A 14,108-nucleotide genomic window follows, 5' to 3' on the forward strand; every position below is an offset into this window, starting at 1 on the left:
ACCAGCACACATAGCTGAGGAAGGAAGGTGTACAAAATATAGCTGACAAAGGCATCCTCCTGATCATCTCTTCAGGTGACTAGTTCAGCACAAACATCAATAGGCTGCCATAGCTTTTATCTCTAACTTCCTCCCTCTTCCTCTTCCTCCTCTGTCTGCCAGTTTCATGACAGTCATCATGGAACTGGGGTCCTCAGATCTCATCCTCATTAGACGGGTGGAAGATTATGCACACGGGCCAAGTAAACTGGACATACTGCGTCTGTGATTAGAACATATAGACTCTACCTAAAGATCTGCCTCCAGTCCTGACTTTTGATCTCAGGCAGGAACTGTGCCCAGTAACCCAGTCTGAGTCAACACACTGAAGGTAATCCAACTGTCAGTCCCTTGGAAGAAAGAACAGAGTGAAGAAAGCTTCATAGGCCGGTAAATGTCCACCATAATGGGTTCCCAACACAAGAGGACACACAAGCAATCCAACCTTCAGTTCTTTGGGAGAAAGAACTAGAGTGAAGAAAGCTTCATAGGCTTGTAAATTTTGAAATAAACCTGTTTCCATTATCCAGAACCTCCTTCCCAGTCACACCCTCAGATACACCCATACATACAGATATTCTCTATTGGCACCTGGTATCTTACAGACCAAAAAACTGCAGCAAGTCACCTGTTGGAGGGCTGCCCTGGCCAACCCAGACACTTAGCTTGAGAATTCACAGGCTCATGAGGAGGAGGGGTGTGCCACTCTATGGCAGAACTGGGGCTAGAATTCAGGACTGGAAACTAGAATCAGTTTATATGGTTCCTAGAGGCCAAAAACTGATGCCAATCTGAGGGCCCCAAGGAAGGAGCTGGGGCATGATGTGATTTCGGGTATTTCTTTCAGCCCATATATCTGGCCTCCCAGCTCCCCCAAGTCTTTCCCCACCCCCAAGGCAACCTGTGAGCAGGACAAACACAGACCAGAGTCAGGCACTCAGCTTTCAAAATCCACACAGTCCCACTGGTTAGTAGCTGTTTGACTGTGAACTTGTCACTTGTTCTTATTGTTTGTCTGAGTTAGGGCTGTGCTCTCTATCCCTGGATGGCCTTGGAACTCATGGTTCTCTTGCCTGAGCTTTCTGAGTAGGGGGATTATCGGCTCACACCCTCATACCAAGTTTGAATTTGTTCCTCTTTAATGAAATCGTTTTCTAGTTGTATAAACATGTTGATGCCATCAGCCACTGTGTTGTATTAAATCCAATCGTATACAAGCAAACTCACTGCAGGGTCCAAAGGCCTACAGATAAGACTGTTCTCAGCTTTTCCCTCCAATTGGAAGACTGGTAGACTATTCACAAAAAGCCAGAAGCCAAATGATTGGAGTATCATGGTTAGAGTTCCATGCTCTAACCCTAAAGATGTTGGGGACCCTTTCTGAAGGAGTTGGGAGGCTTCTTAATGTTTGAAATGCCCTTACATTTTAATAGACCCAATGTAATTAAGAAAAACCTCAAGTTTCTCTTCCCTCTTTCCCCTCAAATGTCTTCCTGAGAAATGGAGGGTTTGAGACATGTAGCCCAAGTGCTCTGGTTTTAAATTAGACAACTTTGTCCTGACAGGAACGGAGTCACAGCTGTCACAGCTGATTATTTTTAGAGTTACTACTAAACCCTTTGTACAGTATGAGTTTCCACTGTTCAAGGAAAACAGAAAGACTTCACATTTTATCATGACAGCTCCAGAGCTATCCACCTCCTCATAATCATTATTTCCAGCCTGTTTGGAGGGGTAAGGCTGCATCTTGACATTCTTAACTGCAAAGAAAGCAAGACCCATCAGAGGGCTTTAAAGCCCCCAAAGCTGAGAAGAAGAAAAAAAAAAAAAGCCCACTGCTTCCAGGAAGCCCCCAGGGGAATTATTCCCAGGGGAAGCAGTTGCTCCTATAGCTGACTTACTAGTGACCAACCAATCAGAGCCCCTATATTCAAATGTCCACAGAGGCTAACCAGGATTGGTCAGTTTGTGAGCAATGTCACAATTTCCTTTCTCTGACCCAATAATGTTACTACCACATAAAAGGCACTGCCGGACTGCAGATCTTTAGGGAGAAAATTTCACAGCAAGCAGAGCACCTTCTAGATTGCTCCTGGGGTGTGGGACAGAAGTCTTTGCTGTCCAAGTTACTGAAGCCAGAAAAAAAATCATGGTTGTATGAACATGGGAAAAGAAATCCAGCTAAGGCCAAAGGTGAATGTCTCATCTTACATCCACTTTTTTCTGAATTACAGAAACAAATTCAAGGAACAGCAGCCTAATACCTACCTTGGCTTTAAAGAGTTTTCTAGAAAATGTTCGGAAAAATGGAGATCCATCTCAAAGAATGAAAAGGCCAAGTATGAAGCCCTGGCCAAACTTGACAAAGCCCGATATCAGGAGGAGATGATGAATTACATTGGCAAGAAGAAAAAACGGAGAAAGAAGAAAGATCCCCAGGCACCCAGAAGGCCTCCATCATCATTCCTAATCTTCTCCCAAGATCACTATGCCCAGCTGAAGAAGGAGAATCCTGGCTGGTCAATTGTGCAGGTGGCAAAGGCAATGGGGAAGATGTGGTCCACAACAACAGATGTGGACAAGCAGCCCTATGAGCAGCGAGCCGCTGTCCTACGATCAAAGTACTTCGAGGACGTTAACACCTACCGCCAACAACACCGTGGCAGGAAGAGGAACTTCCGGCTGTCAGCCAGGAACCAGCGCAGCGGGAGAACTGAGCCCAACAAGCGAGTGGATCCGGTTTGAAAATAATAAAATACCATTGAACCGTATTACCTGGCTCTTGCTTTGTATGTGACTTTCGAGCAGGCATCACCACTGCACTGGGGAAGTAAGTGGTTGATGATGGTGATAGAGGAGTGGTGGTTCTGGGGAAGAAGGCCAGTGGGATCCCAAACGGCTCAGAGCAGAGGAGTCAAGATTGTGGGGGGGTTGTCTGCTGGTCAAGTGGTCATCTAGGTTGGAGGATCCTTCTTGGAGTCATAAGCCCAGATGTGAGGGTGGAGGGCATGGTGAAGTGGGTTGGTTCAAGCTCCCATTACAAGACCAATAGAGAAGACACCAAGAGGAATTCAACCTGAGTAGCACTGGCACTGAAAGAGTTCAGCTGGACCTAAGGGATCCAGGATATCTGTAGTTCCAGCTATCAAACCTCCAGCAGGACTTAGCTACTCTGACGGAGCCACCTAAAATTGGAATTTAGATGGAATTTCATCCACCTAAAATTCCAAATCTTATTGTTATTTTTCTGTAGCTAAAAGTGTAACACATGTCATTGAACATACCAGCCTGACCGGTCGTGGGGCCTGAACTCGGTCTGGGCACTGTGCCTCAGCTCTTCAGCTCAAGGCTAGCGCTCTACCACTTGGGCCACAGCACCACTTCCAGCTTTCTCTTTTCAAACCCAATGCATGCAAGGCAAGTACTCAACCGCATGCACTCTACCACTGAGTCACCTTCCCCGCCCCCAGCTTGACTCTTTTGTGACCAAGCGTCATAGGACAATCTCCCTGGCTACAATAATTGGCTCAGATAAGGTCATGTGACCCAGGCTGGTCCCATCAGAGGAGATCTTAGCCCCACAGGGCTGCCATTTGCCTTCTCATAGCCTTAAGTCCCTTGGCATGTATTATGCTAAGAGATTTTGTCAAAGTTGAGCCCACCTGAGTCAGACTTTCTTCAACCTGATGATAAATTTCTGTTCTCAGACAATATTCTAAGACCAAATCAAATGTTGTGAAATTCTTGTAGCCTCTGGCTGGCAAAAAGATGGGGCCAAAATGTTAAACTGATTTTTGTTTCCCAAAACTTCCCCATTTGAACATTGAAAATACAAAGAAGTATTCTAGAACTGTGTGCGTCTTTAGGAATGAGAGGTAGTATCCTGGAATAATTTAGAAACCTGGGTCTAGACTCAGGATTTGCAAGTGCCAAGCCCTCTGCTAGGAATTGAGGAGCCTCTGAAACCTAAAGCACAGCTTAGCAGCCATAGGGATGAACGTGAACACACAAAGTATAGGGAAGGAATGGGTCCACCCACCAAACCCATCCCTCAAATCTTCACAGAGGAAGCAGGCTCAAGATAGGTGACCACCTCTTCCTCATGCTGGCAAGATCCTCATCCCCCGTTGCCGACAGCCGCTAATTCTAGCTTGGCTCTGATTCTGCTTCAGTCCATCCTCCGTCCTCTCAGGAGAGGCCCTCATTTTCTGCTTCACTGAGAAAACAGAGATCATCAGACTTAAGTGCCCTCAGTTTTCTCTCTCAAAATGCAACCCACACTCATCTTTTTCCTTAGTCTCACTGGCTCATAGGGAGCCCCACTACTCCTCCCTCCTTTTCCTCTTTCTCCTCCTCCTCTTTTTCCCTGTTTCCCTGCTTCCCATAGGCCCCAGTTCTCCCTCCTTAGGCTGCTAAGCTTCACATGTTCACTTGATGTGGTGACAGTGGTTCTGAGCTTTTACTAACAAGGCTTTGGGCAACTCCTCCTTCCTCTGAGCCTCAATAGACACCATGCCTGGTGTACAGGTTGTTTTAGGGATGCATGTAAAAGTTTATTTGGCAGTCTCAAATACCTGGGAACACACTCTGGCTAGCCTATGATCCGTCCTCTTGGGATTCACTCCCTTGTCTAATCTCCTGTTAAATACGGGCAAAATCAATTACTTGGGTCTAACCAATGTTAAAGGAGATAGGATGATTATGCAATTCCATACAATACTCCAATTTGTTGGCTAACTCACACGAGAGAGTGTTCTTGCTTGGGATGAGCCAAAGTTTGGAACATCCATGTGGTGAGGACCTGTGGGGAATGTCCAGTGGCTGAGGGGGCTTCAGACCAGCCACCAGCCACCAGCCAAAACGGAAAGCTCTCTGTCCCACAAGGCACACAAGGATGTGGCAACTACAGAAACGAGTCATAGATACTTCCCTCATAAACCATCAGATGAGAACTAAGTCTCGGCTGCCCCTAAGATCATAGTCTTGTGAGGCTTCAAGTAATGCATCTAGAGAAGCTGTTACCGGAACCCTGGCTACTATATACATGTAGGACTAAATGTAGAAATGTTTAAACCCTGTGAAGGTATGGTATGCTGTTGAAAGTCATTAACTTGTGGTAATTTGTTACACAGCAATAGATGACGAATACGTTGATAAATATATGCCAGTTTATAACTCTAGAAGAGACTGTCTTCGGTCTTGTTTCTCTCCCAAGTCTCTGCACTACCCATTTAATTTACTTTGCTACCTACTCCTCTTAAAAGGTGGTGGTTCCCCTCTTCCCCACTCTAGTAATTAGACTCCAACAGTGCGACTCTGCAGTGGCTTCAGTAGGCTGCCTTCTTTCCAGCCCGAACTGTGGGCACCTGGTGGGCAGCAGCTGTGTGCGGAGAGGCCCCTACACAGCTGGGTCCCCACCCTCTTGCCACCCCTGTGATTAATTACATGAATGTGGGTGGCTCAGTCAAGAGTTTTGACAACAGTGTGCTGGGTCCCTGGAGAAAACCAACTCTATTAACAAGGTTTGAAGAAAGACACAACCCGAAGGGCTAAGTATGCTGGCTTCTAATGACCACAGCACTGACGTCAGAGGAAGAGGGAAGGAGGGAGGTAGAAGAGGAGCAGGGCGAGTCCAGACCCAAGTAAGTGGGCAAGAGAAAAAGCAGACAGGAAAGCCCGTGGGACACCAGTCTCCCAGACTCCACTAGCCAGGAGCCTTGTCCTTGGAAAAGTGTGTGGGTACAGCCTCTGTGCCTATCATCCTCCACTCAGATCTTTCTCTTCTATATTCATGTAGTCATTAACTTATTATTCATTCATTTAACCAATATTTATGTAAATCCTATTCCTGCAACGTACCAGTAGCTGTTTTGGTGCTAAAGAGGAGAAAGACAAATAAGTCAACAAACATGCCAGACCATTTTTGATAGTGTCAAATGCTTGGAAGAAAACAAACCAGGGTGATGAGATAAACAATGACAGGCAGGGTGCAGGTCGCTTGAGGTAGGCTGTCGGAGGTATGCTGTAGGATGACATCTAGTGATTAAAAGATGAGTAGAAGCCAAGCTTGCCAAGGTATTAGAGAGAGGCCTCTAAGCAGTGGGGCAGCAAGTGCCAAGGTCCTGAGGTGGAAGCATATAACAGGTAGCATATTAGAGGCCAGAGTGACTGGAAGTGTAGGATGGTGTTGGAACATGCAGGTTATGGCAGAGAATTTAGTAGGGAGCGAGAGGCAATTCAGAAGTATGGAGGTGCGTGTGCTCCCATCTTTGAAATCTTTTTTTTTTTAATTATTATTCTTTTTGGTCAGTCATGGGCTTGGCTCTGTCCCTCGGCTCTTTTGCTGAAGGATAGCTAGTACTCTACCACTTTGAGCCACAGCGCCAGTTCCGGTTTTCTGGTGGTTAATTGGAGATGAGTCTCATGCCCTTCCCTGCCCGGGCTGGCTTTGAACCATTGATCCTCAAATCTCAGCCTCCTGAGTAGCGAGGATTACAGGCATGGGCCATCAGCACCCAGCCCATCTTTGAAATCTTGATATTGGTCATTCTAGTCCTCAGAGATTGCTAAGGGGCAGTGATGTCACCCCCTGCATGGGCTATAGGAGGAAGGACAGACAGGAGGACATCAAGCCCAAGGGTTGCCCCTTCTGAAGCAGAGATACCGAGGAGCTTGTACTTGACATTGTTTGGGAAGGCTACAGGCTAAAATCTGAGTGTGAAAGCTATGGCATTTATCTCTGATTCATTTTTCCAGGAAGCAGAGACCTCAAGTGGCTGGATATGCTAGGGGAGACACTTCTTCCTGGACCTCTTATGTCCATGTGGGGTATTGTCCCCCACCCCAGACTAGTGCTTCTTACACCTTTATTAGGATGCTGGTAGCACTGAGATGGATGCTCTCACGCACATGTGCCTTGGGCTCAGTATTTCTGGGAGTTGGGCCTTTAATTTCTAGTTCAAAACACACAGATGATGTTGATGCAGATAGCCCCTGGACCACAAAAGAATCTCTTTCCCATTCTTCTTTCCTCAACTCCTCATTCACTCTGTGGAGAAGGCAGGAGGCTGCCTTAGCTACTGGGAGCCTGGGATGAGCTGGCCATGTTTGGTTCATTCTGTCTCTCCCTCTCTTACTACAGATATACTCAGGTCTTCTTCCTTCTAGTCAGTTCAATCAGTAATAACGCTCATCTGGCTCTCTCCTATATCTGCCAATTGATTCTGCACCTGAGAGGGAAATAAGTAGATTTTATTTATTGGGTTTCCCCTCAAATCCCAGCAGAGAAATGAGCCTTAGTTGCAAAATAATGTATTGGCATCTGGCTGCACAAATACACTGGGGTTTTATCACTGGGTTTCATCCTCCACTAAAACATCAATTGTTTGGAGGAGGACCTCCATAAAGTCCAATTCCCAGGCTTGTAAGACTACAGGTCAGGTTCATGGATAGGGGAGGCCATCAGGATGAGGTCACAAAGGTACTTGTTCCTCTTTGTCCTGTCATGTGACACCTCCACCAGCAATGCCTGCCCTGCAGGTGTGACAGGGTAAGTATAATGCCAGGAACATTGTTGTAAATGAAGTCTGGTGTGTGGCAAGTGCCTAGGCCCCTGGAGGATGGTTTAGAGAAGATGAAACCTTAATCAGGCAGTTTTAAGCTGGGAAAAACAGGCAAAGCATCTTCAAGGGTGGATTACCAGTAACACAATGCAATGGTGGTCTTCCCTGTACCAATTGCTTAACCCCAGCTCTCCTAAGCATGGCTCTCTTTCTAATCTTCCCAGTGTTCTGGCTGGTTGAGTTTAAAATTCGCCTCTTCAACAGTGAGCTATTCCAGTAGCTGCCCATCACCTATGGGTGTCTTGCATGACATAATCGGGCCATTGAGGACTTGCCAGGTGCATGTCTCTGGGCACTGGAAATGCTCCAGTGCACACTACCTCCCCATATTCATATCTTTGTGTAATCCCACGCCTTTGAATGTAGGCTAGACCTAGAGACTCAGAACAGAACAGGGAAAAAGTGTGTTGGGATGCCACTTTTAATATTATACTATGAAATCTTGCGAGTCTCCCTGGCTCTTTTCTCTCATGCTCGCTTGAAGCAAAGTGACATGTTGAAAGCTACCCTATGGAGAGGCTCATGTGACAAAGGACAGAGGATGGCTTCCTGCCAACACTCAGTAGGAACTTTGGCTCACCGTCTAACAGTCTGCAAGGAACTGAATGGTACTGGTAACTGAAAGTAGTACGCTTGGAACTGGATTGCAAGGTGAGCCTTGAGGTTCTTGAAGCCCAGGGGAATAAATGTTCTACAGCCTTGTAATAGACCCTGCTAAGATGTTTCTGATTCCTGACACATAAAAATTCATATGTATTGCTCAGGTCACTGAGTCTTGACAAAAATGTGTTGGAAATTGGAGTAGTTAGTTGAGTTCAGATTTTGGTTTAAGAGAAGAATAGCTCTGTGACTTATACCCAAAGGTGAGAGACTGCTTCGGAGTCAGGCATTGGGGAGAGGCTGGGAGCAATTGAAGAGATGACAGGAAGAATCTCCATTCCCTCAATGGCATTGTTGATAGAAATCTGGACTTGGGAGTCCAGATTGGTGTAGGCTTTTCTCTGTCAAGAAAAAAGTAGAGGGGCTGGGAAGGTGGCTCAGTGGTAGGGTGCTTGCCTTGCATGCTTGAGGCCCTGGGTTCGAGTCCTCAGCACCACATAAGCAGGGAAAAAAAAGTTGGAAGTGGCACTGTGGCTCAAGTGGTAGAGCGCTAGCCTTGAGCTGAAGAGCTGAGGGACAGCACCCAGGCCCAGCATTTAAGCCCCACAACTGGACCCCCCCCCAAAAAAAAAAAAGAAAGAAAAAAGAAAAAAGTGGAGGACTGGAAACAAAGCTCGGGATGGGACTGTGTAGTCTTTGGCTAAGACTCAGAAGGATCTAGGCATGGAGACCCTTACGGAGATCAATGTGCCTTATGGATCGATTCCACCCAACAACAGTGGCCGTGGGATGTAGATGTAGCTTTTGAGCACAAAGGGAATCAAAATATGGTTTACCAAAGACCACGATGATTTTTGAGAAAACTATGACTGGAAGGTGACATCTGGGACTAGAAGGGACAGAGATAGTACAAAAATTTAAAGAACCCATTGAAACCCCAAAACTACTTAGCAGGACACAGGTTAAAGAATTAAGTCTGCTTCAAACACAGGCTGTCTTTCATGGGCAAGGAAGTGACACAGAGGGAGGAACTAACCATACAGGGGAGAGTTAGAATTATATCAAGCCTTTGAAACATGGTTTCAAGATGGTGACTCCTTTACACTTGCCACATCCCTCCCCCCATTATGAGTAAGCACGTCTATCACCATTAACCCCAGTCCTATCTCACCACTGGATACTGGACATGAGCGACCATTTATCTCTGCAGTTTTGCAAGTCATGAAATCCACAGTAACAGTTTTCTAGCGTCTGTACTTAAGGAATTATAGCCATAAACCTCAGGTACCGCTGGCCAGGATGTAGATGGTGGTTCTGTACTTGCAGTTCTTATTACCCCATCATGGGGTGATACATTGGGAGATCATGAAAAGTAGTGACTGTATTTTGTATGTGGAAAACACATGGATCATGAGGATCAGTGAGTAGACTGGAAGCAGAGTCAGAAGTGACTGTACATAACCCCTGTGCCTCCTGGACCCATGCTTTGTGCACTTCCTCTCCTTGCATTTGGGCTGGACCTACTGACTGACTTTTGGTGAGTTGAATATAGCAAAAATAGTATCATGTTGTGTGTGTGTGTGTGTGTGTGTGTGTGTGTGTGTGTGTGTGTGTGTGTGTGTGTGTGTGTGTGTGTGTGTGTGTGTGTGCGCCAGAACTAGGACTTGAACTCAGGGTCCAGTGCCCTATCTTAGCTTTTTCATTCAAGACTGGCACTCTACCCTTGGAGCGATACTTCCACTTCCAGCTTTTTGAATCTCATGATCCTCAGATCTCACCCTGCTGAGTCACTAGAATTTTAGCAAGAGTCCCATGTGACTTCTGACAGCAAGTTTTGAAAAACCATGACTTCTGTCTGATTCTCTCTTTGGTTTGCTCTAATAAAGCAAGCAGTCAGAACAAAAGTTTTCCTATGGAAAGAAACAGGAGCTGTCTCTGATTACCAACACTGAGGAGGTGAAGCCTGAAAACAACCACACCACATGGATCTGTTTGGAAGCCATCATCTGCCCAGGTGAGTTTTGAAATAAAGGCAGCCCTGGTAGATACTTAGATTTCAGCCCTATGTGAAGTCCTAATCTGAGAACCCAGCTAAGCCACACCTAACAAAGACAACATCTAAGATAATAAATCTTTTCTCAAACCACTAACTCATGGAGTAATTTATGACGCAAATATCTTAGTATCTTCACACCAAGGTCTCCCTATACTGTATATCCCCAAGAAACACAACTGAACACCTCTTCCTTCAAAAGCTCCCACAGGGCCCTTGCAGATATTACTTCAAGCCAGGATCACATTACATTTTAGGTCTGGGAAACTTAGCTTATCCTTCTGGACTCAGAACAGGAAGTCTTCTATGGCACTCCCACCTGCTCTGTCTCCTGTAACAGCTGCATAAGTCTATACATGGCCACTTCAACATAAAGTATACTGTAGCTATTGTCTGTCTCTCCAGCTGGTGGAGGATAGCCTCATTGGTCAACCTAAAATCCAATACAACTCATCATAGAGTACAATAATGACATTCCATTGAATGCCTATGCCTGGTCATCTTTTGGGGGTAATTTCATGCAATTATCTTAATTTTTGAAAATCCAATGTGGTAGGTACCTTTTTGTTTTGTATTTGCTCTTTCAGTGCTGGGGATGTAACACAGGTCCTCAGTACATACTTGGCAATTAGTCAGTCTGGCACTAAGCTACATGCCCTGTGGGTATACAGGTGAAATAAAAATATCTTATAGATGAGGAGTTTAGGCACCAGGTTAGGCACTCAGCTCATATCTGCTGGGAAATGATCAACTGGATCACATAAGGTTGTTGGCTCTTCCTGTCCCAGATGTGCCAGTCCTCCTTGCTCCTAGGAACTCTCCACAAACACCAAAGTGGGACCAAAAGATCTCCCAGGCACCTAGACACATGCTGTCTGCTTGGCTGGCTATGGAGTTATTTCCAGAGAAAAACTTGGAACTACCCCCTGGTGCCTATACAGAAGAGCCTGGATAGTACCCAGAAAGTGTGCTGTGCAGTTGAAGCCACACCTCCAGGCCTGTGCTCACAGAAGCAGCAGCGCTTGTGGCTCATAGGCATAAAGCAGCATTTTCCTCTTCTCATACCCTGTCATTATAAACCACACAAATTCCCCAATACCCACGGTAAAACGAACAGATGCGGCTCTGTATTTTTAATGCATTATCTTGCAATTAGCAACAGTGGGCATGGAAGAATGCTGTGGTCCCCAGGGCTGCCCTTCACTGATGCAGCTGCGAATACATTTGTGCTAAAGAATCTGGCAGGGCTCTTCTGGCTCACACAGCCCTGGCAAGGGGATTGAGGGAAATCTCCATCTGCAGAGTGTCTCCTCTGCCCAGGAGCAAAAAGGAGTTTGCTAGGGTTTGATTATCTCTCTACTGCTAACCTGGTCTCATAGAGAGGATGTCCCTCATGGGATCCCCAAATACACCACCCCAAAAATCCGGGATGAAAGAGATTTCCATCAGCTTGAGGCCTACAGGTGTGAAGACTGTAGAATGAAGGGAAGTGCTTCAATACCCACAGTTGCCATAAGGGGGCATCTGCGTGGACTTCAGACATGAAGGAGCTGGTTGGTTACTTCATGGGAAGTCCTTAGCTCTGCCAAAAGGGGATGGTCTGTTATTTTACAGTAACAAATGGAATGCTAATAACCTGCACTATGAACCAGACCTGTTTCTAAGTGTGTTGCACACTTAAGTCTCAAGGAGAAGTCAATGCCTGCCCTTCCCTCCCAGCCAATGACCACCAGGCATCTGCCTATAGTTGAGTGAAATTAAGATTATAGACTGTCAGGAGTAAGGAAAACACAAGGATCCACAGAGCCTTAGGGAGACGTTTCTGGAAAGGACTAGATTCGAGGAAGCAGAGCTCTGTCTTGGATTGGATGCGGCTGGAGCATTAGCACTTAGAATAGTTAGGAGGTGGGAAATTAAAACATAAGTAGAGGTGGGGCTCTACTTCAAGAATGTTCTCATTTTTTTTTTTTGTCTGAAATCAGACAAGATGTGGCTATGGATCTTGTAACTGTCTTAATCCATCATGGTCACAGAGTGGCCTTGTCTGGTGTTAACACTGTGAAGTATTTAAAGTCACCAGAAGAAACCTAAGGTCTCAGTGTAGGTGCTGGGCCAGTTTCTGGGACTGAGTCCTATGAGTGCTGGGCCAGCCTCCAGGGATCGAGGGCTGCTATTCTTTTCCTCACTTGCTCATGCCAGTTTGCAGATGTAAAGAAGTTGCAGCTCACAGAGATGAAACAACTTGCCCATGTTTCCAGGGCTAGGAGGTGTTGAGACTCCTAGACCACCAGAACTCCAGGAGGTACCAAGAAACCATCAGGGGCCTAGTGAATGAGGATGCTGGTGATGATGGAGAAGCCAGGCTGGCCACCACTGGGGTGTGGTCTGGGGGAGTGATATGAGAAAACACATGGTGTGTGAAGTCAGAGATCTCCTTGGGAATCTATTTTTATTGCTTATTACCCATGTCGCTCCAGGCAGTTTATGCAATAGCAGTGATTCAATTTTTCTTCAGTATTGTGAGATAAAATGAGAAACTATAGTAGAAAGTATCTGAGCAATACTTAGGAAAGAGATCCTACCCAGTACTTCCTACATACCAAGCATGGTTCTAAGTACCTCATAGCTACTAGAGCATCTAACACAGCAATCCCATGAGGCAGATTCTAGCTTGCTGATGAGAAGGCAGAGGCCCAGAGAAGTTGAGAAACTTGTCTGAGGTTGCACAGCCATCAAACAGCAGAACTCAGGTATTCGGGCTCCACCACCATCCTCCATCATCTCATATAGAAGCCATGGGGCTCCTTTCCTTCTTGTGTTGCTCCAACTCATGAGCTTTAAGACTCTAGCCATGTTTCGATGGAGATTTAATGCTCTGGAAATCTCTAGACCCCAGACATCTGCTTATGGATCAGTCTAACCTGCTTGCCTGGTGCTGGTTTGGAGCATATTCGTTTCCTTAGAAGGTCAAAACATTCTTGACACAACAGATAATATAGATTCAGGTCGCTATAGTCAATGGACCAATTAAAACATTGGATTGCTTTACAGGTGTTTCTACACTTTTCAGTAAGCACTAAAGTCAGAGAAAAACATTGGAAAATGAGGAAAAATTAGATGGGGCGGGGGATGGCCTGCAGTTGCTGCTTAGCCCTCTTTTGGCAAGACTGATGTGTGGGCAGAAGGCAAATGGCTGCCAAGAGGAAACAGGTCAGACTTGGCCAGCCTCTTCCACTCCTGCAACAGCACAAAGCTGTTTAGCATGGCCATGGCTCACTGCCCAAGGCTGACTCAGCATTTCTAACCTGTGGAGTGGGTTCACAGGCTGTGTCCCAAGTTCGAGGAGAATGGAAGGCTAGGACTCTAGGCCCAGTGGCTCCAGTAACTGAAGTCCTTTAGGCCTCTGACCTCTTCAGGCCTTACTCCCCAACCACATGAGCAAGAGGAAAGTCAGGAACTCACATTGCAAATCTCTCTGCAGTTTGATGCATCATTACCATCAGGCTCTCTGAGGCTCATCTGGTTTTAATTATATCTCTAAATCCCAAGGTATTACAATTCTTGAGAATTTGGGGAATCTGGCTACTTAAAGGACTAGTCATAATCACAGTAATCCTGAGTATTTACCAAGCTCCCTTTCACGGGCTGCAAAAGCTAGACAGACAACACTGAAGTGTTGAGGACACCCTGAGATTACTCTCAAGTTCTCTTCACCGAGGGCCAGACCCTTAGACTGCATCATTTTGTTTAGCTCAAGGATGTGGATGAAAAATATTTTTTCCTTCATTACCTTC

General features: G+C 45.9%; 2 protein-coding genes across 2 annotated transcripts in view; one reads left to right on the forward strand and one right to left on the reverse strand.

The window, feature by feature from the left end:
* The window catches only part of Csmd2 (CUB and Sushi multiple domains 2), a 526,828-nt gene that overhangs the window by 287,251 nt on the left and 225,469 nt on the right, over positions 1–14,108 (reverse strand). The gene's annotated exons all lie outside the window — the stretch shown is intronic.
* On the forward strand, positions 2,203–2,784 carry Hmgb4 (high mobility group box 4). Its single transcript, XM_042679706.1, has one exon. It carries the CDS (start codon positions 2,203–2,205, stop codon positions 2,782–2,784), a length of 582 nt encoding a protein of 193 aa, XP_042535640.1.

This window comes from Dipodomys spectabilis, unplaced genomic scaffold, assembly GCF_019054845.1.
Source record: "Dipodomys spectabilis isolate Male_0828 unplaced genomic scaffold, ASM1905484v1 ptg000002l, whole genome shotgun sequence".
NCBI classification, from domain to species: domain Eukaryota; kingdom Metazoa; phylum Chordata; class Mammalia; order Rodentia; family Heteromyidae; genus Dipodomys; species Dipodomys spectabilis.

Bases quoted from the DNA above. Each gene is read 5' to 3' on its own strand.
- Hmgb4 (XM_042679706.1), top strand. From the start codon at position 2,203: ATGGGAAAAGAAATCCAGCTAAGGCCAAAGGTGAATGTCTCATCTTAC.